The sequence below is a fragment of the Fusarium redolens genome (genome assembly GCF_020744475.1).
Source record: "Fusarium redolens strain MPI-CAGE-AT-0023 chromosome Unknown BKA55scaffold_1, whole genome shotgun sequence".
NCBI classification, from domain to species: Eukaryota; Fungi; Ascomycota; class Sordariomycetes; order Hypocreales; family Nectriaceae; genus Fusarium; species Fusarium redolens.
The window spans coordinates 2,373,223-2,397,379 of record NW_025763664.1 but is presented as its reverse complement, the minus strand read 5'-3'; the positions used below and the strand labels follow the sequence as shown (position 1 = coordinate 2,397,379).

Genomic DNA, 24,157 nt, shown 5'->3' with positions numbered 1-24,157 from the left:
AACATCTACAGAAATCACACGATTTCTCAACAACTGGCTCTAAATTCGAGACCACGATATTATCACCCTACATAAACCACTTGGTGCAGCTATTTAGCGCCCACAGATACTGAGCTATCTCCCTCTCTACCTATTGCTTTTGCTATGAATTGCAAAGCGATCATGATGACATATACCATGATACCCACGATGAGCATTTGCCCAAACACGACTTGACGCAGCGATGAGCGCGCACTATTGGCTTTGCCTTTTGTTTGCTTTTATACTTGCTTTTCCCTTTGCGATGCTTGTCCACGAGACCGACCTGTGATGATACGGACCAAACACCGCATACACTTGCGAGGATGATTTGAGACAACACCTACTAATTGCTATTATACGGACTTTGTTTCCTACCAGCCACGATGCCGAGATGAGAGAGAGGGTATTAAACGCCTTAGAACCTCAGAAGAGCCCTACAGGATACCGAGTACCGAGACGAGGGCGAAGATGACGATTGATTGATTGATTTGTTTATTTTTTGGAACTGTCTAGCTGTTGGCCGATGATTGCTACCCTGAGTTGAGAAACCCAGATCAAGATTGCTACACTGGCTCTGATACAGATTGTTAGACTCTGGATTTGAGAAGTATGTCTTGGTATCAAGCTAGATGTGAAGAGTAGACACCAGAACCAGAAAGATAGGAACAGATAGTCAAGACTGATTGCTTGTTAACATTGCTCCTGATGAAGTGACACATTTAATTACCTTGATGAGAAATACCTATGCTTAATTATATCATCATCAACGGTCCTTCGTGATCATTTACCTTGACATCGTGTATTACTCGTTCATTGATTCGTTAACCGCGGGGTATCATAAACAACCTTCCAACGCTCCCATCACGAATCCCCGTGCTTCACCGTAGTATCGCCTTCTTCTTCTTCATGTTGCTCCGTCTGATCAGCCTGTTCCGTCTCCCCCTCAGCCTTGCCATCTTTATCCATGACGTTCTCAAACTGCGACCACAGCGCCTCGACCGAGGAGAATTCGTTGCCGACCTGTGCACCCATTTCTGTTAGCTTGGTCCTCGTGAAAGAGACTGTTGTTCATACAGCAGTGACTGCCTCGAGAGACCGGTTCAGCTTGTTGATGTTGGCCAAGACGTGCTCAAAGCTCTGAACAGCATAATGTTAGCAGGACACTATTTACTAATGGAGACATAACGCAACGTGCCATTGCGATCTCGCCAATCAGAGCCTCACGCTGCTCTTCAAAGTACGTCTTCTCGTGACCGCCCATCGCGGATGCTGATCTTGAGTGGGAGGCCATAATGAAAGTATTTCTGTGTGTCCTTTGAAGGTTGTCGTTGGTTTCAACGCGTTGCGCCAGCGTGAGGAAGTTTTGGCGGGGTTGTTTGCTTAACAGTGGGTATTCACTTTAATTAGTGGGGTTCGGCTCATGAAGCTCTAGCGACACATTTAATGCAATAGCAAAGCGACAAATCAGCAGATGGGATAATAACAGGTTTGTTTGTATCGTTTACGTTGCTTGTCCAATTAATAAAATCAGTTACAGTGTAGGTATATAATTTACACAAGATCCAGACCGCTCATGGTGCATAGCCTATCGCCTCAGTTGCGCCAAACTCAATGATGGTACTCCTAGAATACGAATCCTGTCTTACTTCCAATGTATGAATCTGAGTCATCCCCATATCGACCTATCTCCTATAGTGGTCTGGATGCCTTTCGTACTCGTGCGGTCTCAGCCCCCCCCTCATCATGTCCCTTGGGTCCCTTGGGTCTCTGGGATCCCCCCTTGGATCACCTCGAGGGTCCCCTCGTGGATCTCGTGGATCGTGCCCGGGGTAAACAGGTGCTCCTGGTGGGGGCTGAGGCGGCCCGCGGGAGTCGTAGCTACTGAGGGGCGTGTAGCTGCGGCCGGGAATCTCTCGAGGCGGGCCAGGGCCAGGAGTAGAAGCATAACGTGAGTATGGTTGCGGAGGTGGCACTGACTCTGGGCCACGCGAGGCCGTTGGTGGGTAACGTCCCTGCATCTGATGCTGCTGCGGTGGCATGCCAGGTCCACTGGCAAAGTAAGAATTGCGGCCATCGTCTCTTATGGACATATGGTGAGCTTGCTGAGGCGGAGGCTGTGAAGGCGGTTGTGATGGTGCCCAGGATGGTGCTGGGGTTTGAGGCTTTGACGACGGATGTTGCGTAGGCCAGGGTTGTTGTTGCTGCTGCTGCGGTGGTGGTTGTGCATTTGGTGGTGGTTGAGATGCCCATCCAGGCGGCTGCTGCATGTTTGAAGGAGGTTGTTGAGGCGGCGGCCATGAAGCTTCACGGCCACCCTGAGGTATTTCTCGTGCCCGAGAGGCAGATGGATGAAGCGCGTATTGCCCTCCTGGCGATCCGGCATGAGCTGGTTGACCTGTTGCAGCATATGAAGTCGGATATCCCTGGTTCTGGTACTGAGGAGGCCCGGGGGGTCCGGGAGGTCCAGGAGGAGCATATCGATGGCCACTTTGTGGTGAGTTTGTTCGGCTGTGGCTACTGGGTTGGTAAGGATTCTGCCTGTAGTAGTCCCTTTCTGCTGCTGCTGCTTCTAGCGAGACCCCGATGGATGCCCTCGAGCTGCCCATATGCTGAGGCTGAGGAGAATCCGTATATGTTGGCTTTAGGGATGGCATCACTGGGGTGCCTCGACCGTAAGGAGAGTATGACTCCGGTTCGCCCCGTCGCATCTGAGAAGTCGGTGCTGGCCCTGGGAGCGTACGGCCCATGGCCTGGGGCGGAGGCGTAGGTGATGGCCTCGTAGGAGTGCTGGTCACATCACTGACACGCTTGGGTTGCGGAGGAGGATCGTCATTAAGCAGGGACATGATGTTGAGGCCTCCCTTACGAGGCTCCGCTGGACGTGGCGCCGCTGCCGGTGGTTGAACTGGAGTGCCAGCTTGGGGTGTTGCCGAGCCATATTGTTCGTGCATCGAACCAGATGACGGTCTATGCTGGAGAGCAGACATGGGGCGGCTGGATGGAGTGTTCATCTGAGGTGATCGAACAGGGGTTTGCTCACCCATCAGGTTTCGTACCGGCTGCACAGGAGCTTGTTGCTGCATAGGTGGAGCATAAGATGGAGGGCGTCCAGGCTCTTGCGGTGGCCTTGCCAGCGGCTGGCCCCCAAGACTCCCTTGTTGACGATGCCCAAACGGTTCGTAGCGATGCGGCTGTGGGGTCATTTCAGGCTCCTGCTTGACCCGTCTTTCTGACTGTCGAGCCAGTTCAAGCTGCTCCTGTTCGAGCCGCTGTATATCCATCTTTTGGCGTTCCATCTGAGCATTGTGTTCGATCATAGCTTCGCTCCGAGCTGGCTGTAGAGGCTGAGCGGCAGCCAGAGGCCGCTGTTCCCGTGGTTCCGAACCAGGAGGTCTAGAAGAGGCCTTCTGTGGAAGAGGTACCCGGACACTTTGCTCGCGCTCGCCCTCAGGAAATCCAAATTGCCGTACAGGTGCTCTCAAAGGCCTTTGACCTGGCGACATAGTCTGAGCTACTGGCTGGGCAGGTGGATGTTGTCCAATAGGCATGGGTTGCTGCTGGGGTTGAACAAGTGGTTGCTGCGTAACAGGCGCTTGGGCGATAGGGCTGCCATACATGCCGAAAGGTTGGCCACGAGGGGGCTGAACCGATGGCTCCATCTTGGGTTGAGACGTCTCTCCGTGCAGATCGATACCTGGGGCAACAGCCAAGGGTCGAGAAGCTGCAGCTGAACTGTCGTATCTCCTTCCTCGCCCACCTGTTGATGGCTGTGGAGGATCGGGCAACTTCTCGCCTATTGCTCTCTTCCTGTCAGCCTCCTGAACAAGCACCTCCCACTCGGCCTTGCCCTGATCCTTTTGGCGGACGAAGTAATTTTTCACCTATCAAGCGCATTAGCAGTGGACCCTTTGTAAGACAGTTAGAACTTACCATAACAGCGGTTTTAGAGCCCATGTGGGCTGCGATCCCTGTCCAATCCGAGCCGAACGAGCGCAGGAGGTGCGGGAAGTCATTAGATTCAGACACGCTCCAGTAGCTGGATGCTTGAGTAGGCGCTTTGCGCTCTGACGGCGGGTGGGCTAGGTTGAATGTAGCCATTGCAGGCTGAGGCGGTGGATCCGGCCGAAGCGAAGGCGCGGCCATGACTTCAGATATGGAGGATGGAGCAACTGATTGCTGTCGTTCGAGAGTTTGGATAGGCTGTTGCTGCTGCTGCTGCACGGAAAAGGGGAGTTGCATACCAGCAGGGTGCTGCTCGAACTGACCTGGGAGACGATGGGCCTCGGCGGCTGGAAGTGGAGTCGAAGGTCCATCGGTATTGAGCGCTCTCGAGTTTGATCTCGATCGTCCCTTGCCAGGTCCAGGGGCTGCGGCCAACGTCTGGTTCGCCTTGGCTGCCTTGGGTTCCTTTTCCTTCGGGCCTCTTCGCCTCTTTCTTCCATCCACTTTCTCAGGATGGTCGACCTTCGCGGACCCGCCACGTCTACCAGGTGTGGCATTAGGTGTCGAGTTCTCTGTGTCAACTGGGGGCTGTTCGAAGCCCCATGTAGGGGCAGCCGCTCGCCGTGGTCGTCGCCTTTCACCATTTTCTCCTGTGTCGTGGTTCTCTTCCGTTTCTCCGTCTCCGTTGCCCAGTTCCGACACTAATGCACTAGATCGTTGCTTCGCTTTGCCCTTTCTGCGCCTCTTAGGCTGCTTCTTGAGTTTCTCCTTCAGATTCAGGTCCTTCTTGTTCATGTAGTAATACTGAATGCAAGAACCAAAATCACGATGCGGAATCGCTTCGGCAACCCGACCCCATTGCTTAGGTGCTTCTAAGTATCTCTTCTCGAACAAACCGGCTTCTTCCTCGGTGAAGTTATTAACTGGAGGCAAAACCCGCCATGCTGATACCAACCGGTCAACGGGCGTGAATCCGCTCTTGTCGAGGTATTTGGCATTATCCTTCTCTTCCTGGGTCCAAATCATATTCGGAATAATGGCTTCCTTATCCGTGCGATACTTTTCCTGCTGCATTCTAAGTTCGCGCTCTCTCCTCTCCTCGTCCTCGCGCATTGATGCTTGCAAAACTCGTTCCAAGTCTCTTTCGGTTGCGAATCGACGTCCACGACCACTTCCCTCATGTTTTGGCTCAGGAGTTACGGTGCCTGTAATTTCAATGCCTGTGGACACTGAAAACTTTCCACGGCTTTTGACAGCCGCTGGATCATTCGACATTGTAAAATCCAGGTACCGCTCGTAGTTGTCCTTATAGATCTTCCTGTCGTGGTCCTGTTCGGCCGACTTCTCCAAATGCATCTTGTCTAGGTGTTCGACAACAAATTCGTCCAATGTAATGCTGGAGTCGAGGGTCTTTAAGAAAGCACTATCTTTGTCCCAAGGCATGCAGCTATAGTCAGGGAGACTGTCGATTGGAGGCGTGGTCATATACTGCCGAACAGTATCAAGGTTCATAAAAGAATCGTCTTCAGACTCAGTCTCGTCATCGTCGACCTGCGACGGCGTACTAGGCGGCTTCGATGCTGTTTCCGTCGTTTGCAAAACAACATTCGGGCAAATCACAGAAACAGGGGCGCCTTCAATGGCGACGTGTCTATGTCCAAGAGCTTCAGCATTCTCTGTTAGATTCTCAGTGCGAGGTTCAGCAAGAGGTTCTACAGGTTTCTTAGGAACGACATCATCTGGTTTTTCTGGAGTGGTCTCAGGGCGGGCTTCCGTTGGCTTTTCCATCTGTGTTTGTGTAGGCTGTACACCATTCGCCTCTGCAGGTATCTCGACAAGCTTGTCTTTATCAGACTTGTCCTTGGACGAATCCCCGGACGTCCCCAGAGGTGCTTGTTCCGTCTTCTGAGACTCAAGTGACACTATAGGCGCAGTCTCACTTGCTATAGAAGGCATATCCATGGCTTTCTTGTTAGAAGGAGATGGTTGACTGTCAGGTGCGACTGAAGCAGTCCGAACAGGAGGCTCGTCGATATCCATTTCTCCTGACTTGAGTTCAAGTGCGGGTGCAGCGGACATCTCGGTATCCTCGTTCTCAGCTTTTTGTACAGGTTTCTCTGTATGATTGTCTTCCGTCTCTTTAGCAGGCTTTTCGATAGACTCTTCGACGGGTTTCTCGACAGGGTTCTCGATAACTTGTTCGTTAGACTTCTCGACATGACTTTCATCGGGTTTCTTGTCGAGAGTCTGGGCAGCCTCTTCGCGGGAACTGTCATTAATCTTCTCGCCAGGTTCCTCTGCAGTATGTCCAACGGGTCGTTCGGTAGTCTCTTGATCAACTTGTGCCGCAGGTTCTGGGGCGGGGGCGGCTTCAACAGGCTCCTCAGAACCCTTAACGTGAATAGAATGCTCCGGCTCCGGCTCCGGCTCGGCTTGTACCTCCTGATGTAGTTGCCTTGGTGATTTGGAATCAACTTTGTCCGTGCTGTCAACTGCGTCGGCCATTTCCACATCGTCCTTCGTTGCTTGCTCGGTAGGCGTCGGGTCATGTATCTTTTCAATGACGCGCTTATTCACTGCCTCCGGTAGCTTCTTCACCATTTTGAGCAGTCCTTCTCCCTCCCCGATTATCTTGACCATTGAGCCGTGAGACAGAGCTGCAAACCGAGCCATGACTTGAGTTGGTAGCTTCGGCTTCTCCAGCTTGCTTAGTTCAGCCTCGGTCTTCCCGATCTCCATGTCGAAATAGTCGGCCATATCGTCATCGTCGTCAGATTCAGAGTTCTGCTCCACAGGCGCTGGTTTCGGAGGAACTTCGAACCTGACCGCTCTGATTATTGGTTGCGAGCGCTTTCTTCGGGGCGCCTCCTTCGGAGTCTCTCTTAGGTCTCTTGCGCGGATTTCTGACTCCTGGCCGAATCTGGGCATGTTCTCCATGGTAGGCGACGGGCCAGATCGATAAGAATCCCTTCTGGCAGCATTAGTAGGCCGTGTGTCCCTATCCATCGACGCTCTTGCAGATTGAGACTCTCGTTCGGACTTGACGGTAATTTCTCCAGGTTCTGCGCTATAATTAGTTCGCGCACGATTATCGTAATGCGGTTCCGACTTCGCATCGCTACTGCGTGGCCGCCTTTCATCATCGTGATAATGATCATACTGGGAACTACCGCGTCGTAAAGGTGGTCGCTGTTGTACAAAGCTTGGTGATCTCATCAGCTTAGGCGAGTCGGGCCCCTTCTTCAGATTGGGGTTGATCCACTGCTTGCTAGAAGGCCTTGGTGGCGGAGGCTGCTGGGCTCGGGGGCCAACTGGAATTGAGGGGCCATCATGCATCATGCCTTTACCGAGACCGATTGAGGGCATTGTTGGGTCGTGTCCCGCTGACGGGGGGCGATCATGGAAAGCGCGGGGGGCTGTCGGTGGAATCTTTGTTGCAGCGCTGGCAGAAACATAACCCTCTCCAACACTCAGTCCTCGATTAGGGACGGGTCCAAAAGCAGATGCGGAAGGCGCGACAGGAGGTGGCGATACTTCTTTGCTGGAAAGTCCTGAATCGTGGCCGGCATTGGCACGAGCTTCCAATTTGTTTCGGAACAGTTCACGTTCGCGGGGGTCGCGGTCGTCTCGAATGTCACGTCGGGTATCTGGGTCAGCATAACGATCCATCCGGTCCATCCGGTCCCTTTCGTCACGATCCCTTCCCCAGCGACCTTCCTGAGACCGACTGCGTGGGTAGCGATCACCTCTATCATCCATATAAGGCCCTCTCCCACGACCTCGCTCCGAAGACCAGTCACCCCTCCCACGACCGCGTCCTCGGTGAAAACCCCCACCGCGAGGGTAAGGTGCCATGCCGAACTGGGGATCGGAAGAAGAAGATCCTGCCGAGGGGGGTCCTCCATCTCTTGAACCGCGTCGAGATCTATCTGCATCTACTCCCAAAGGACCATCACGGTCTCGGAAATCTCTTGTTGGTGACCTTGCACGGCCAATAGGTGAGCGTCGTGACCTGAAATCTCTTGGCTCGCGCCACTCTCTATCGCGCTCGCGATCCCGGTCGCGTTCACGGCTTCGATCATCATGGTACCGGTCACGGAAATCGATGTCTCTATCTCGACCTCGATCTCGGCTGTCATCTCTTGAAGACCATCCGCGGCCGCGCCCTCGCCCACGACCACCACGAAACTCTCCTCCGAATCCTCCGCCTCGAGGGCCACTAGGCGCATCGATCAACGCTTTTGGTCCACGAGGTGGTTCGCGCCGCAACGGGTCGCCAAAGTCACGTCCTGGCTGAAAACCGCCATTACCTGCTCGGGCGTCAGACGGTCGGCGTCTGTCTCCGTCGTTGTACTGCGGAGTTCGATCAAATCGGTCAGGCGAGCGGTCACGGGGTGATCTGGACCGTTCATAGCGTGAGTATCTTGAGGCCCTATATGGATAAAGTCAGCATGAAGACGATCCCGCAGAGGGCGAACGGCGTAGGGACCGACTCGTGCGGTGATATTTAGAATCTCCCCTCCACCGCATGACTAGAATTGAAGATAATGGGATGGGACGATTGTTCGTACATTTCTCAAAGGCTGCAGGAAGCCCCAAGGAAGTGGTAATTTATATGCAGCCCATGCACCCAAGTATCCAGAAGTCAAAATTATGACACCAAATACCGTGCGCCACGTGAATCTCCGTAAGTTTAACGCTGAAGAAATTGACTCGTCGAGATCTACTAAACTTTCGCAGGTCTTGTGTCGCCGTGTCGTACCCGTATCGTTTGACGTCGCGTCTCGGTTACCAAAAAAACACCCTTAATCGAACCGTCGAATGAATGGGGTATCAAATAAGAAGTCGAAACAGACGTAGAACTTATTAGCGATATTATACGCGAGCACTATGTCCGAGGCAGGTGAATCGCGATGAAATGAGGGTCGAAATGCAAAGGCGACAGTACCTTTTGCGATAGATGGATGGTTGGATGCAGGTTGAAGGTTTGAGGGATCGAAGACAAGCCTCAGGCGTGCATTCGGAGCCTAGGGGCCTAAGCTAAAGCGATCCCATCCTGCAAATTGGAATGGACACACTGTCGCGTAGCGCTTAGTGGTTGATGGGACGGCTCCTCAGCGAATGTCCAGGGGGCTTGACCCAGAATTGCCGTGAGACGCTAGACCCCAAATAGATCTGCCAGTCGGGTCGGAGGGATACATGCACGCCCACTTTTTGAAGCCCCGATGGACCCCGCCGTTTTTTCAATGTGGAGCCCGGAGCCGGGATTTTCTCACAGAAGAAATCATGAAGATAAGAGTCACACAGTTGTTGACGAATCAATAGAATAAGTAGTATCTTTAATGAGAAAAGTAAATCTGATGATGTACCGTCATTGGGCAAACTCATTTCAAAATTGACTTTTGTACACATCCTGGCGTTGTGTTGAACATTTGCTGAGTTTTCAATTTGCCGTTGGATTCTGTGTTGTCCGTCCAATATTTTACCTACAAACTTACGACTTGAAACTTACGGCTCACCACTTACATCAACATCTTGGGCGCGAAATTTACGACAATGACTTCCAACTCAGATGCTCCGCCTTCGGCGGCCACAGAGGCCGTCTTGGTCAAGTCCGAGGAGATGCCTGCTGACGCTCAGAAAGTCGAGGAGTTGGACTTCAACAAGTTCAAAGGCCCCATCACTGCGGAGAATCTCTTCGAGGGCATGCGCCACATGGGGTTCCAAGCGTCTTCTATGTGTGAGGCCGTGAGGATTATTAACGACATGGTGAGTTTCGATCCAGAAACTCTATACTAGAGTTTTTCATATGGAAGGCCACCTTGGCTAACAGCTTGTAGCGTGCGTGGAAAGACCCGGAGACGGGTGATAAGACCACAATTTTCTTGGGCTATACTTCCAACCTCATCTCTTCAGGCCTTCGTGGTGTCCTCCGTTGGCTTGTCGAACATAACCATGTGTCATGTATCGTCACCACCGCTGGTGGCATCGAAGAGGATTTCATCAAGTGCCTCGGTGACACATATGTTGGTTCCTTCAGTACCCCTGGAGCCGAACTCCGACGCAAGGGTCTCAACCGCATTGGAAACCTCGTTGTTCCTAATGCGAACTACTGCGCCTTCGAAGACTGGGTCGTCCCTATTCTCGACAAGATGCTTGAGGAGCAGGAGGCTAGCAAAGGCGCCGAGGAGGAGATCAACTGGACGCCATCCAAGGTGATTCACCGTCTAGGTAAGGAGATCAATGATAAGCGATCCGTCTATTACTGGGCATACAAAAACAATATTCCTGTGTTCTGCCCCGCCATCACTGACGGAAGCCTCGGCGACATGCTCTATTTCCATACTTTCAAGTCGTCCCCCCTGCAACTGAAGATCGATCTGGTCGAGGATATTCGACGCATCAACACCATTGCTGTCCGAGCCAAGCGAGCCGGTATGATCATCCTGGGTGGTGGTATCATCAAGCACCACATTGCCAATGCATGCTTGATGCGCAACGGTGCCGAGTCGGCGGTTTACATCAACACAGCACAGGAATTCGACGGTAGTGATGCGGGTGCTAGACCAGATGAGGCTGTATCGTGGGGAAAAATCAAGATTGGAGCTGATAATGTGAAAGTAAGTCGATACGTCTCTTGTACTCATGCCAGATACTGACCATTCACAAGGTATACATGGAGGCAACAGCGTGTTTCCCCTTCATTGTGGCAAACACATTTGCAAAGGATATTGGAAAGTCTGACAAATAGGAAACAAAAGAATAGAACACAAAAGTATGTCAAATAAAGTATATTACAGTGCGGGCAACATTTTGATCATCCGCCATCACAAAGACATAATTGACAAAACACTCATATTGCTTCTAAAGAATTCCAAAGCAGGCACGAAAGCCACCGATTTAAAATACAATAAATCCCCTGGTCACTATCAATGTCTAAAAGCCCCAGGGGCGAGAATCGCCTTGAGTGAGTGTAAATGCAAACCGATATGCCTAGGTAGTTGCCTTCGTCCCTTCGCGGCCATCTCTAGGATTCGGTATCAACTCTGGCCTTTTTTGCAGGGGGCTCGTCGGTATAGGCCGTATCCTGCCCCTGCTCCGAAGCAACGGTACTGGATGTCTTCTTAGCTAAATCTTGGGCCTGTTGGGCCTGTTGGGCAGCTCGTCGCTCGGCCTTTTCTTTCTCGATCTGACCACGAGGTCGATATCGTCGTTTATTTCTCTGTCGACGCTCCTCTTTGAGCCTGGCAATTTCTGCTTCTTCCTCGTGTTGGCGGCGGATCGCATCGAGGTCAATAGTCTCCCTTCCCATACTCTCGACGGCCATCCGCCCTTCGTCAAGCCTAGGCCAAGGGTTGAGAACTCCCCCTTTTCTAGTCATCAGCCAGTCCATGACGTCGAAGCCATCAATGGTCCCATCCCCACGTTGAACAGCCATACATCCTTCATGCCAGAGGGCGATCCCTTGGCGTGTAGGTCGCTCCCTAGGGTAAGGGGGGAAATGGGCGGGGAGAGAAGGAGTTTCCGGGCTTTCAGGGCTTTCCTTGCCACTCTGCGAACCGTCGCTACCACGTCTTTCTGGAGAGCGATTTTTCGGGATTGGGAGGAGGCCCTTGGTACTGATTGTTGGAGAAATAGTTGATGAACGATCGTCATCGCAAGTGTCCTTAACAGGGGTGAGGGGGGTACTTTCTTGCACATACGGCTCTCGGGCATCATCAGACGAGTGGGGAGGAGAATTCATCTCGGCGGGCGATGTCGCAACATCTTCTGCTGGTTCGATGGACAACTGAGGTCTAGGCACAGCCCGTGAACCTGAAAGTAAGAGTTAAGGAAAGGAATCGCAAGGTGCAGCATCAGACTCACCAGGTCGGAGACCGAAGTCTCGTTGGACGGCATCTCGACGAATACTCATGATGTTATGTTGTGATGGGAAACACGAATCGATGTTTTCCTCGATAGATCAAAGGTTCACTGCGACCGAAAAATGCTAATGGGATCATAAGAGACAGCGAAAGGCGAGATGTGATGAACGCGAAAGCTCTCGTGATTTTGGGGAAGTGTGAGAGGGGGAGAAAAATGGTTGTGTTATTGATATGACGGGAGTGACTTGGTAGGAAAGGCCAGTATTTATGTGAATGAATCGGGTCGCGTTTGGTACAAAATGTAAAGTTGATGGCTCCCAGTTTCTATCACTGGCAGAAACTGCGAGTCTGCCTCTACGTCCCTAAAGCCAACTGTGCCAACTGCCTGAGCACCACTAAAGACTCAGATATGTTTTCAAACTTCTCCTATACTCTGCTTAAACTCTCTCAAAGCAGAATTCCATTCAGCTGTCCCGTCCGTCTCCGCCCAAGTAGCAACTTTCTCAATGCACTCAAGATCATCCTTCATGTGACTCTCGGTCGTTGTTCCATCCAGGACCGTTACACCTTCGAGACCCAAGACCAGGGAATAGTAAGCAGCTACCTGGGCAACACCAGCCTTCTCTGCGATCGTATTAACTGGCTTGGTAGCAGCAAGTCTAGGATTGGCGCTGAATGTCCAGAATGACTGGAAAGCAATTCCTTGCTCTCGGCAGTAAGCTCTGAGCTCCACCTCGAAGCTTGTATCAGGGTAGAAGCGGTTTTGAACGACGCTGGGTTTGACAGTGACAGCATCGTTGAGTGCTTTAAGGATCGGGAGTGTCGTGTTAGAGATGCCTAGGTTGCGAATCTTGTGCGGTACATAGGTCTCCAGAGTCTTCCATGCCGTGATGGTTTCCTCGATAGTTCGCAGAGGGCTATGCAAAAGCACGCTGTCAAAGTAAGGTTCCTCGCCTTCAATGGTGAAGTAAGCCAATGATGACTGGATAGATTGATGAACCTTGTCCACAAGCGGTGCGTCAAAATCATAAGGTGCATTTTCATCTTGGTTTCCTGGAGGCGAGAACTTTGTTTGAAGCTGAGGACAGGTCAGTGCTTAGTTTGTTGATGTATATGGTGACAGAACCTACAAAAAGTCCTCCACGTTTAATGAGGCCATCCTTGATAGCTCTCTGAACACCCTCCCCGACGCCCTTCTCATTGTAATGCTTGGGCTGGCCTGCTGTATCGATTCCACGAAAGCCGTTTTTGAGTGCGGAATAAACGAGATCTGCTGATCTGTCCTTTTTCCACGCCGTGCCATAGACCAGTTTTGGCATGGCAGTGGATGAGCCCTTGAGGGTGAGGTCTTTGGCTAACTTGGCTGCCATTTTAACAATACCACTGCAAAGAGGGGATAGGATGAAGTTGAGTCTATATATGTACTCAATTGGTTTGCTGGTGTTGGCAGAACACAGTGATTGGGAGAGACAGTGCTAGAGAGGTATTGAGATGACAAGTGGTGGAGTTTGGAGATAGCTTATAGTTGGTGATGTTGGTTAATTACACCATGTTGAGCCTCAAACCACCTGCACATGGCGTCAATTTCAACGACCAACACATTGCTAGGCAGCCAATCAGTGACTGTAAACATTGAGGGTTCCCCGCGTAGGTAGAGACACGCAGTCTCTGGCTGAGAGATCCAGGGTGTGACCATTTAATTAAGCGGGTGCCTTCATAAACCAATTAAATTCAAGCTGAGTGTGAGACAACGCCGAGCCATTTAGACACAGTTGGAGAAAGTGTAGATTCATGTTCGACGAACATTGAATATATTGATATGGAAATTAGCCGGATATAACTAGGCTATTCAAGTTGGTTCATGACGTCGATATTCACGTCTTCAACCCCCACGTCAACGCGGGTTGAGGAATCACAAACAATGCATCAAGATAGAGGTATTCACGATCAATGAGTCACGCCGTTGAAATAAATAGTGTTCTATTGATCGGCGATCTTACAAGATAACAGCTTAGAGTTGTTCCTAAAAGCTGTTTAGTCTAGGACAACGGGCCGTATTTCCGGACATGCCAAGTAAAGCAATTCCGCATCTCTCCACAAACCGCTTTGTCCTCCACCTCAAGCTGTCGACATTATTGGGTTGGATCTTGCAATTGCCCCGCCATAGCTCTGAGGGGTCGGAGCTCATTAAGATATGTAACGTCACTTGAGTTGTTCACATTGAGAATGCTTATTAACTTCCCCCTTCCAACATTGGTCTCTGGCTTTGCGTGACATATAAGCTTCATAACTTTTCAGTTGTAGTTATGGCTCCTTACACTGCTAAATGGGGCATCTTGGCTACCGGTGGCATCGCTGAGTGTGAGTTCAGCTTCGTAACACAATGAACAAGGCACTAACCTCCCATTATAGGCTTCACTAAGGACATTCTTACAGACCCTGCCGCTCGCGATGTCAACGACGTACAGCATGAGATTGTCGCCGTTGCCTCATCCAGCTCCGTCGACCGTGCGCGCGACTTTATCAAGAAGATTGATGGCCCCTCATCCGCTGCTGTTTATGGTTCCTACGCTGAGCTAGTCGCCGACCCAAATGTTGACATCATCTATATTGCTACGCCTCACAGTCACCACTTCCAGAATGCTATGCTGGCCCTCGAGGCTGGCAAGAATGTTCTCTGTGAAAAGGCACTCACTGTTACTGCGGCGCAGACCAAGAAGCTGTATGAGGTTGCCAAGTCCAAGAACCTATTCTTTATGGAGGCTGTCTGGACACGATACTTCCCTCTTAGTATCAAAATTCGAGAGCTGATCCAGTCTGGTGCCATTGGTACTGTTTATCGAACATTTGGTACGAAGAAGGCCTGTCGAAGTTATACGATAAAGCTAACTCCCTCATGTAGCCGACCTCTCATTCAACAAGAACACCGATAGCCAGGATCTCGACTTCCCCGATTCCAACCGCATGGTCAATCCCGATCTTGCAGGTGGTGCCTTGCTCGATCTCGGCATTTACTCCTTGACTTGGGTCTTCCAGTCTCTCTATCATGTTCAGCCCGAGACCGAAAAGGAGGCTCCTAATGTTGTAGCTTCCATCAACAAGTATCGCACCGGTGCCGACGAGTCCACGAGTATCATCTGTCAGTTCCCCAAGCACAACTCTGTCGGTATTGCGACTACTTCACTGCGCATCGCCACCGACGTCGATGGTCTCTACACTGGCGGTCCCGCGATCCGCATCCAGGGCTCTAAGGGAGAAATTCAGGTTACTGGTCCTGCGTTCCGGCCGACCGAGTACAAGGTGATCAAGTCGGACGCCAATGGCAAGGGGGAGGTAGTGAAGTGCCCAATTCCTACGGATCCTAAGCGCAACAACTGGGGTCATGGTATGTTCTGGGAGGCGGATGAGTGTGCACGATGCCTACGAGATGGCAAAAAGGAGAGTGCTTCAATGCCATGGTCTGAGAGTATAGTCATCATGGAGGTCATGGACAGCGCACTCAAGCAGGGCGGCGTGTCGTACCCGGATCTCATCACCACTGATGTCTTCGATCGCAACAGCCCTCTCAACACTGGCAAGAAATGAAGATATGGCGTATAATGCTGGACATAATACTAGAATTTATGATGAAATAAAAGTTCGAGGATATGCAGGGATAATCACAGCATTGAACTGTACCACGCACCTGCGTCAATGCATCGAGTGGCATGTGAACTCTCACCACTTGCATAAGATGCGTACTACATGCATCGTCAGAGATCAACGGTCCTGGCGCTACAGGCGGGTGAACGAGATTAACAGTTCGTGTCAAAAGTAACATGACAGGGGGATACCCTTGAGTTTCAACAGTAATCACCAACATCTGACGATTTTGCTTTGACTGGATGACAAAAAAAAAAAAAAAACAAGAGAGAAAATTTGCGCATGGAGGATTTATTCCACTCCATGTCGCACCGGCCCCTGGTGCAAATCCAAGGATGATCAACCACGCCAAGACAGCAATTTACACGCTTCTCTGCTGAAGCACAAGTTCGAGACTCGAGTCTCAGCTTATGATGACGTGCAGCGCACCTTTCAAGCGAGCGGGAGCACCCATGCCCACAGCTCACAACCCCTGACATAAACGGCTTATTATCAATCGCTGAAGATTATCCCAGGCGTGTATGCCCAACTTGACACGGGAGGGGGGTGCAGAACATGCCTGAAAAGTGTTCCATAAGCAAGGCACGGACTTGTTGGTTCTTAATGACCAAGTGGCGGAGGATTCGCGTCGTGTGAATGGGGTGATGAGATGTGAAGACGAGTGATGGATGTGATGTGAGAGAGATGAGATTGTGGGGTCCACGATATAAAGACACCGTCTGAACAAGGCATCTTGACCCTGAAAAGAAGCTTTGACTGACTTTGAGGCCTGGAGGCGGATCCGAGGTGTTCGTGACAAGGGGCCTCAAAATCTAACAGGGATGGAAGAGAGATTTTTTCATATGTAATTTAATCTTGATCGCAACACTTCAATCCTTGGCTGAACCAACCGACTGCATTGTACTCTGTAGTGTAAGAATCATCAACTTGGCACTCAGCCACTAATATACCGTATCTCGCACGGGGCAATCTTTGGTTTGGTCTCACTAATTAGGTCAGGCACCTAGAGTTACTTGAATCATCAGAGACATTTGTTAGCATAAGCCATTATTCATGACTGGCGACCGTTGTGTAAGATACCTAGTAATGGAGTGAACATGTTCCTCAAGCCACAAGACGAAGACGGAGCCGCCCCAAAACATGACTCCACTAAAATAGACAATAATCGCAGACCACACCCACTAATTACCCCAGTCAAGCCCAGCCCAACACAACATCGATCAGGGCATTCACTCACTACTTGGATATTGAAGAAATTAGTTAGCATCACAACAGACACAACCAACCAACTCAATCATAACCTCATCTCTCAACGCTCAGACGCAACAACTTCACACCCCCCTCCCTCCCTCTATAGGTCATCTCAAAGATACATCCGAGAGACAAGGAAGATTATACTCCACAAAGCGTCCCGTAAAGAACCTGCACGGAACCTTTCATCGCCTTCATCATGGCAAGTGCTTCATCGGCCACGCCGGCTGGAGATCAAGAGGACAGACCACTCCAACAACCCAGCTCTCAGGCACAAACCAACCAGGCATCAGCCCCCACAGAGTCAGAGTCAGAGTCCTTCTCACAATCTGCAGCGGAAGAGGCACCAGAGACATACGAGGCCACCCACGTCCACGCAGTCTATGAAGCCATCGCACCGCACTTCTCGGCCACTCGCCATAAGCCCTGGCCTCGGGTTGCCAGCTTCTTGCTATCCCAACCACCCGGCAGTCTCGGTCTTGATGTCGGCTGCGGCAACGGCAAGTATCTGCGTGTCAACCCGACTGTCCACCTGCTTGGCTCCGACCGGAGTCCAGCTCTCGTCCAGCTCGCCCGGACTGAGCTGAGACGGCCGCGGGAAGACGGTGTCGAGCATGATCCTAGAGTATCTGATGTAGACGTTGCTGTCGCCGATGGCTTCGCGCTTCCTTATCGCAAGGGAGCCGCTGACTTTGTCATCTGCATCGCTGTTGTGCACCATATGTCGACACGCGAGAGAAGACAGGCCGCCATTGCTGAGCTACTTGCACTCGTAACTCCCCAGGCCGGTCGTGTGCTCGTCTACGTGTGGGCTCTGGAGCAGGCGTCAAGCCGTCGCGGGTGGGACGCGAGCAGTGACCAGGATCGCCTGGTGTCGTGGGTGATGCGGAAGCCAAAGGGCCAAGAACCCGGAGGCACGTTCCAGCGCTACTACCATCTGTACAAGGAGGGTGAGCTCGAGGAGGATGTCAAGGCGGCTGGGGGCATCGTTGTAGAGACCGGCTACGAGAAGGATAACTGGTGGGTGGTATGTAGTCGACCGTCGTGAGACATCATCAACGGTAACCTGCGGCACAAGGCAAGATCTTATAGGCGTTACAAAAAAGCACTGGATACCTTATGCATATGGTTACCAACCTCGAGAGGAATCTTTCACCGATATTTACGCTGCATGTTTCGCTCTTGTCCAACCATCGAAGAGTACTTGGCCGTCTTCGGGCTGGTATTATATCCAATATATTGCTCAACTAAGGTAACAACGCTAACTGTACAGTCCATCTACACCCTACATATTCTCTATAATATCTCCATATGTGTCTATCAATGGTAAAACAATACTAAACAGGTAAAAGGCAAACGCTGTGCAACAAAACAACACTGTCTCTCTTTCAACTCCGGTTTTCTGAGGTCATCCTTGACCTCACCCTTTCTGATGCTTCCATTGCTAGGCCCTCAAACAACCAGTATCCATTGCCATGCAGATGCCCCTGGCCAATGCAAATTGTAATACAAAAACAAAAACATGATAAAAAAGACAATTGAAGAACAGAAGTGAGAATAAAAAATACTCCAATGGTTTTTCCAACAAGATTTTCTTCGCATTAAGTCATGTCCACATTCCATCCTGTCCAATCCATTCCGTTCCGTCGTTAAACCATATGCTGTTGTGATTCCTGAGTATGCTTCAATCAGATCCCAAGGCAATAAATTGCCGATAAGCAAAAAAGCTGTTCTGTTCCTGTCCATGCAGTCATGTAACCCCGTATTCTTAACCATCATAATAAGTCATGCATTCTTTGCCGCACTCAATTACCCACACATTGTCGCCTTGTGAGATGAGGTGCAAGATAAATGCCCGGGAAGACTCCAGGATTACTCATCAAGTGCTCATATAGTACAGTTGCCTCAGTCATGGCAGACTATGTGATTCGGCGCCTCTGGTTCGCTTCGTGTGGATATTCATCTGGAGAAGCTCTTCGTTTGGACCCGGCCGATTCAATCGAGTAACTGGCGAGTGTTGAATACAGAGGACCCTGACCTGCCCCAGTCATAGGGCCCATGTTGGGTACTGCAGCAGGTGTGCTATAGGGGCTGACTCCACCAGTAAGTTCAGCAACCCCAGGAAGCATGCCAGCAGTCCGAGGTGGTGGCTGGTTCTGGATCGGGGCCAAACCTGGCCCTGGTACATACTGAACTTCGGCAGGATCTGGGACCATGGGCAAAGGGGGCGGCGGAGGAATCGACTCTCGGCGGGGAACCATAGCTCGGCTGCTGGCAGGCATTGGTGGAGGTCTATTGTACACAACTCGAGGCGATGGGGCTCCAAGATCGCGAGGCATACTGACTTGGGGCTGCGAGTGGATGTGGCTGCGCGAGGGTGAGCTTCTGTGACTGTTGTTTCCCTCGACATTGACTGCGGCTAGAGAGAAAGGGATAACGCCTGCACGTCTAGCCATATCTGCCTCACCAAGTTGCCAGTGCATGGCCTCTGCTGCTCGCCATGGCACTGCCATCTCTTCTGCAACTTTAGCCCACATCTCTGGTTTAAATCTGTAGCTTTGTTAGTATATCTTCCACAAGGCTTGTCGGTCGCACTGTCTCCTTACCTCTCGTAAAGTCTGGCCAGTTTGTTCTTGCGCTCTTCGTCCCATTCACTCCGTCTTTCGAGGTAGTTCTGGTAGTGTAGCCGGCAGCTGATGGCACTCCGGCCAGGCAGACGCTTTGAGATATCTTCCCACTTCATATTACGTCCTCGAAGCTCGATGATGAGGGCATCTTCCTCCGGTGACCACTTGCTCTGCTTCTTCACGGGTGGCTGATCTGTGGCATGGGGGTGCATACCGCGTCTTCCAGACATGTGTGTCGAAGCTACCGGTGGTGGTGGCGCAACATGCGCAACAGGCCGTGGTGGAGCTGGCGATGCCTTAGGAGTGAATGGCTGATAAGTGGGAGCTGGAACAGGCTGGGTCTGGTGAAGTGGCGAGACAGGAGCCTCATGGGATCCAGATGCCTTCAGAAAAGCGGCAAAGTCTAATGCGACAGTCTGACCATCCAGTCTTCCCGTGTATGGGCCGTTAGCATATGAGCGAGGCGTGCGCCCCCGCTCGAGACGGTCTTCTACACCCACGATGGATGGCGGTAACTCTGCCCGCAAGAGGCAGAGCGGAGACTCGCTCTTGAGTTGGGCCAGCTCGGCGACTTTTTCTGGTTGTGTTGGCGAAGAAATGTCTGTTGCAGCGGCTCCGAGAAGCCTGATGCTGCTTAAACGCGTTGTATATCAGGTATCACGAAACCCCTATGTTTCTTTCCACGGTACAGATAGTTGAGTCGGCTGGAGGTGCGTGAACTGTGTTCGTGAGATCGAGGTGAGGTAATTAGTTTGCTCCTTGAAATCTCCGGGAATGAAGTCACTTGTGTTGATGTCGCCCTTAGTGTCTATAAATCTTGGAGTGTAGTAATGGAGGCCTTCTCGTATTGACTGCTGCGTAGTGGTGGGCAGCTGGGTTAGGTATCGACACAGTTGGGCTCTGTCAGGTACCGGGTTGCCACAAAGATGCAAAAGGAGAAAGAACTGTCTCGGGAGGCAACAGTGATGGTTGTTCAGATCATCAAGCGTGGCTCCAAGGCGTTGATGGGCAGATGGCAATGTGATTGGTGATGTCCAGGGTTCTCTTCAGCCAATGGATGCAAATAGGATGATATGGTGAGGCAGAGCAAGTCGTGGGGCGCCAATCGAGGTAAATGAGGCCAAGGTAAGGCTTGTTATCTCAGAAGCTGTTATCGAAAGCCGTGGGGAGAGTAGTGAATCGATGAGATGGCAGTGGGTAGAAGGCAAAAAGAAGATCTTCGAGGGTCTTTCACTTTGAATAAGAGAAAACTCGGTCAGATCTTTCACTGGGCCCCTACTAACTTAGTATGACCTCCAGGAGATGTTACTTATGCGCAGGATATGGACCCACGTTATGGACCGCCTTGCTTCTTCCTCTTCCTATTCTTGTTGTTGCCTGTCTTGACCGAGGTCCAGACAGAAGAGCCGGAGGTGGATGAAAACCCAAGCTGAACAAGGCCAAGAAGTGGACTCTGGAACAATCGAAAAAGAAAAGAAAGTTGAGCCCGGAGAATATTATTAGACTCAAGGTCCAAAAGAAGTTGTCGGGTCGAAAAGAGGCGACGCAGTAACAACGTAACGGTGTGGGGAGAGAAAGATGCAGTGAGGAAATCAGGGTCTGATTGCTCCACGAAACGGTGAACATGGTGTGCCTTAACAGGAAGCCTGACCTATAATGTACCTACGTGACGAAGAAACCCATCAAGAAGCACGAGCTTGAACGAACAGGATGGTCAAGGAGCAGGCATCGAGGAACATGGGGAGGGGTGTCGACAGCAATATCTCGATGACAGGGGTACCTATTTGAAGGTGTCTATGAACGAAGATGAAGAAGTGAGGTGAGTGGAGTCGATGCGTTTGGTAATAAGGCAGAGGACATCAACGGGCCGGGGATAAACGTTGGAGAAGCATCGGATTGCTGGGTGTGTGGTTGGTGTTAGTCGCTGGGTGTTGGTTCTGTGCTTCCAATGTCTCCATCTTTTCCTAAAGATATCCAGGTGAGGGCCTAGCTTGGGAACATAAAAATGACACCGAGAAAGGATGAAGCAGAAAAAGAAATTACAGGTTGGGTTGATATAATGCAGAGCGCATCATGCTCAATGAGCTGGTCCAATACGAACCTGCAAAGTGAGGTTATTCTGAGTCCCTCGTCTTGATCAAGCTGTCTTCTGGCCAACCCACTGTTACGACAGAAGCCATAACATGGTTTGCCATGCCACGCGATTCCATGCCACTATGGCCTCAGCATCACTGTCGAGACAACCATCCGCGATGGCCAAACCGATCTGGCACTTGTCATCGTCGAGACCGGGGTAATAGCTCAACACCATCTTTTGCTGCGCGGATGAACTGCTGTATAACGACGTACACCGCAACGCTCTTGTCTCTCATCGCCTTGCACAGCCGCGGCCTTGTCTGACTGGTCCTGTTTTGTCATGATTGACTTGCCTTGCCTTGGCTGAGAGGGGTGCTGGCGTCTAATCTTCGTCTCCAGCTTTGAGGCTAGGTGCGTCGGCTGCACGCCCCCCTGGCTCTACACCAACTCATAATGGACTCCCCTCTGGTCCACGTTGCTGCGATCTTCGCATGGGGGAGTTGCCGGGTCCGGTTTTCTTTGTTCGTCTTTGAGTTAACAAGGGTAGTGATTATTTAATTTGGACTCTGGAGGGCTCGAATAACAAAGATCAAGTTGCTTTATTCCATTGTTTTCATGAGATGGAACAGCTGAAGATTTTGGTGCAGAAAATGGTTGAATGGAAGCAATGGCATAAAGTCCACCATTGCTGTCAGCGCCTTCTTTCTTTCTTTCCAAGGTGGCTGTCAACTTGAGATACTCTAGCACGTGGTCATAATGGAAAGAACAAACTCGGAAAAGGAACATCATAATTATGTATACCTTATGTCTTATTAAAATTTCATCTTCCATGTCTCCGTATAACAAATCAAATTTTCTCTTATTATGGTATGTAAGATGCATGCCCTTCTAAACCAGATGTCTAGCACTCAATATTAAAGAAATGCCACGAAGCTTTGCATAAAATTCCATCGGTACGAACTACAGATGCCAAGAGATCCATCGTCTCGGTCAGAGTGGTTCAAAACTATACGCCAGACTGACCCGCCTACAGAAATTAAGTTCCCTTAAAGAACATGAGGCCCTCTGTGTTTTAAGCCACCAGTTTGAGTATGTCGTATGCCTAAGTCTCTAATCTTGTAAGCACGCATGTGAAGGGAGGCCCAGGTCTTGGAACTTGAATCTTAGGCATGGATGTCTTGGATTCTGTCGTGGCGGCATAAACCCCGTCTTCTCGCATATCGGGCTCCCGAAAGTCAAACAAGATGGCAGCGACATAGCTCAATGTGGTAGCCCATGTACACATGCGAGTTGAGACACCACAGAGACCGTTGAATTGGCGCCTCAACCGGTATGTCCACTGGCAGCCCAAGGGTTCGCAGGAACCACCTAGTTCGAGACAGTTGGCTCAGTCAATCACATCGCGGCATTCCGTGACAGTCATCATGCCAGGGTAGCCCCCGTAAGGCTTGATTAGGCTTGGCCCAAGTTCGCTACAGAGGTTGGGCAATACCTGAGTCGAAGCTTACAATAGGTAGACTGGAACGTGAGTGTTCAGATTTGAACGAACTATGCTCGAAGCACCACCGAGGATAGAACGAGGTTCGACTTTTCTGCACTTATCTGCGAAGACTGTAAGACTGTGTCTCTTGGGCAAATTATGGTTGGGTATCAATATCAGTGGCGATTTTCTTATTGAAGTGTGACGGCTCCAACTTGTCCGCTATCGAACCTCCCAAATTTGATGGATTCACAATATTGATTAATGACGAAGTAGGCGTTAAGTAATCGACAAAAGTCGATGAACACTGGACATATGGTACCAGAAATTTGCCGCAAGATGCCAGCCTCACCCATGTATCCCAGCCTGCCCAGCTCAGCACGCTCAGCCAGGCCTAGGCGCTAATAACCAACCAGCCAGCGTCAGCTTCAGCGTCAGCGCGCAGTGATCGATGGGGTATGATCGTCCGCGGGGAGCTGAATGCTAGGATTGAGTCTGAATTGTTTGAGAAGAGGTCTGCGCTTGTGCTAATTAAAGTGTAGTGGAGATGATGCCAATGGAAGCTCATCATGTTTGCGGCTGCGCTCGGCTCCCTGTACTTCCGTACTACCTAAGGTAATAAGGTACCTAATTTCATAACGAATGGATTCCAACTGTTGGAATATGTACATATTGAAATATGAGCAATGAATTACAGACATCACGTATTAACTGCCATATTGAGTTAGCACTGAATTCTACTGTCGGTGTTCCTAACAGAAGCTTTTCTGCTTTCCTGGGCAGGCCTCTGACCATAGAGGTTTCCGATGTTGGTCCTTTCCATTTCTTCTGACCGCATTTGTACCTTCCTTGTTACAGGACGGGAAGGCACTAGCCGGCGGCTCTTTATATCGACATGGAAGTCGTCCATCCAACAAGAGGAGTTCATCTTTCATTTCATACCTTTCATTAATAAAAGCCTGAGCATTATAAGTGGCCAAACTTGCCCAATGCATGTTTCAGCGATGATCCTTTTAGGGCATCATCCAAAAACCTCTTCTGTTCTGGAAGAGATGACGCGAAGACGATTACGGTTAGAAAGAAAGAAACCAGTTGACATCTGCCAAACCCCTTGCAAGTCGAACTAGCACCAAGTCATGACTGGCAGCCCAGCCCAGAATAATTCGACCGCACCTTCTTTCATCACCGACTCAAGCTTTGCCTTAGTTGGACAATAGCTCAAGCTTCAAGCACGAGCCTACTGACCGTCTGTG

At 50.8% G+C, this 24,157-nt stretch overlaps 8 protein-coding genes across 8 annotated transcripts; 3 read left to right on the top strand and 5 right to left on the bottom strand.

Annotated features, from left to right (window-relative positions):
• Window positions 1-1,018: 1,018 nt before the first annotated feature.
• On the bottom strand, window positions 1,019-1,469 carry BKA55DRAFT_549483 (uncharacterized protein). Its single transcript, XM_046191218.1, has 2 exons — window positions 1,217-1,469; window positions 1,019-1,158 (listed from the first exon to the last, which is right to left on the bottom strand). The coding sequence occupies exons 1-2, from the start codon at window positions 1,310-1,312 to the stop codon at window positions 1,090-1,092; spliced, it is 165 nt and encodes a 54-aa protein (XP_046056507.1). The 5' UTR covers window positions 1,313-1,469; the 3' UTR covers window positions 1,019-1,089.
• A 42-nt stretch (window positions 1,470-1,511) lies between these two features.
• Window positions 1,512-8,950, bottom strand: BKA55DRAFT_549481 (uncharacterized protein). Its single transcript, XM_046191217.1, has 3 exons — window positions 8,535-8,950; window positions 3,952-8,395; window positions 1,512-3,902 (listed from the first exon to the last, which is right to left on the bottom strand). Coding segments are annotated over exons 1-3 (6,645 nt in total). The 5' UTR covers window positions 8,537-8,950; the 3' UTR covers window positions 1,512-1,703.
• A 317-nt stretch (window positions 8,951-9,267) lies between these two features.
• On the top strand, window positions 9,268-10,815 carry BKA55DRAFT_669633 (Deoxyhypusine synthase). Its single transcript, XM_046197945.1, has 3 exons — window positions 9,268-9,732; window positions 9,804-10,583; window positions 10,634-10,815. Exons 1-3 carry the CDS (start codon window positions 9,520-9,522, stop codon window positions 10,712-10,714), a joined length of 1,074 nt encoding a protein of 357 aa, XP_046056505.1. The 5' UTR covers window positions 9,268-9,519; the 3' UTR covers window positions 10,715-10,815.
• A 175-nt stretch (window positions 10,816-10,990) lies between these two features.
• BKA55DRAFT_532375 (uncharacterized protein) lies at window positions 10,991-11,878 on the bottom strand (the record flags this gene model as incomplete). The annotated part of the gene is made up of 2 exons (XM_046189328.1): window positions 10,991-11,778; window positions 11,830-11,878. The coding sequence occupies 2 exons, from the start codon at window positions 11,876-11,878 to the stop codon at window positions 10,991-10,993; spliced, it is 837 nt and encodes a 278-aa protein (XP_046056504.1).
• Window positions 11,879-12,243: 365 nt separating this feature from the next.
• On the bottom strand, window positions 12,244-13,198 carry BKA55DRAFT_682815 (NADP-dependent oxidoreductase domain-containing protein; the record flags this gene model as incomplete). The annotated part of the gene is made up of 2 exons (XM_046198406.1): window positions 12,244-12,906; window positions 12,959-13,198. 2 exons carry the CDS (start codon window positions 13,196-13,198, stop codon window positions 12,244-12,246), a joined length of 903 nt encoding a protein of 300 aa, XP_046056503.1.
• A 572-nt stretch (window positions 13,199-13,770) lies between these two features.
• On the top strand, window positions 13,771-15,497 carry BKA55DRAFT_658722 (uncharacterized protein). The gene is made up of 3 exons (XM_046197530.1): window positions 13,771-14,189; window positions 14,241-14,678; window positions 14,731-15,497. Exons 1-3 carry the CDS (start codon window positions 14,135-14,137, stop codon window positions 15,411-15,413), a joined length of 1,176 nt encoding a protein of 391 aa, XP_046056502.1. The 5' UTR covers window positions 13,771-14,134; the 3' UTR covers window positions 15,414-15,497.
• A 1,331-nt stretch (window positions 15,498-16,828) lies between these two features.
• Window positions 16,829-18,204, top strand: BKA55DRAFT_20903 (S-adenosyl-L-methionine-dependent methyltransferase). The gene has a single exon (XM_046185146.1). The coding sequence runs from the start codon at window positions 16,921-16,923 to the stop codon at window positions 17,767-17,769; it is 849 nt and encodes a 282-aa protein (XP_046056501.1). The 5' UTR covers window positions 16,829-16,920; the 3' UTR covers window positions 17,770-18,204.
• Window positions 18,205-18,640: 436 nt separating this feature from the next.
• Window positions 18,641-19,578, bottom strand: BKA55DRAFT_588367 (uncharacterized protein; the record flags this gene model as incomplete). Its single annotated transcript, XM_046194776.1, has 2 exons — window positions 18,641-19,271; window positions 19,328-19,578. 2 exons carry the CDS (start codon window positions 19,576-19,578, stop codon window positions 18,641-18,643), a joined length of 882 nt encoding a protein of 293 aa, XP_046056500.1.
• Window positions 19,579-24,157: the final 4,579 nt, after the last annotated feature.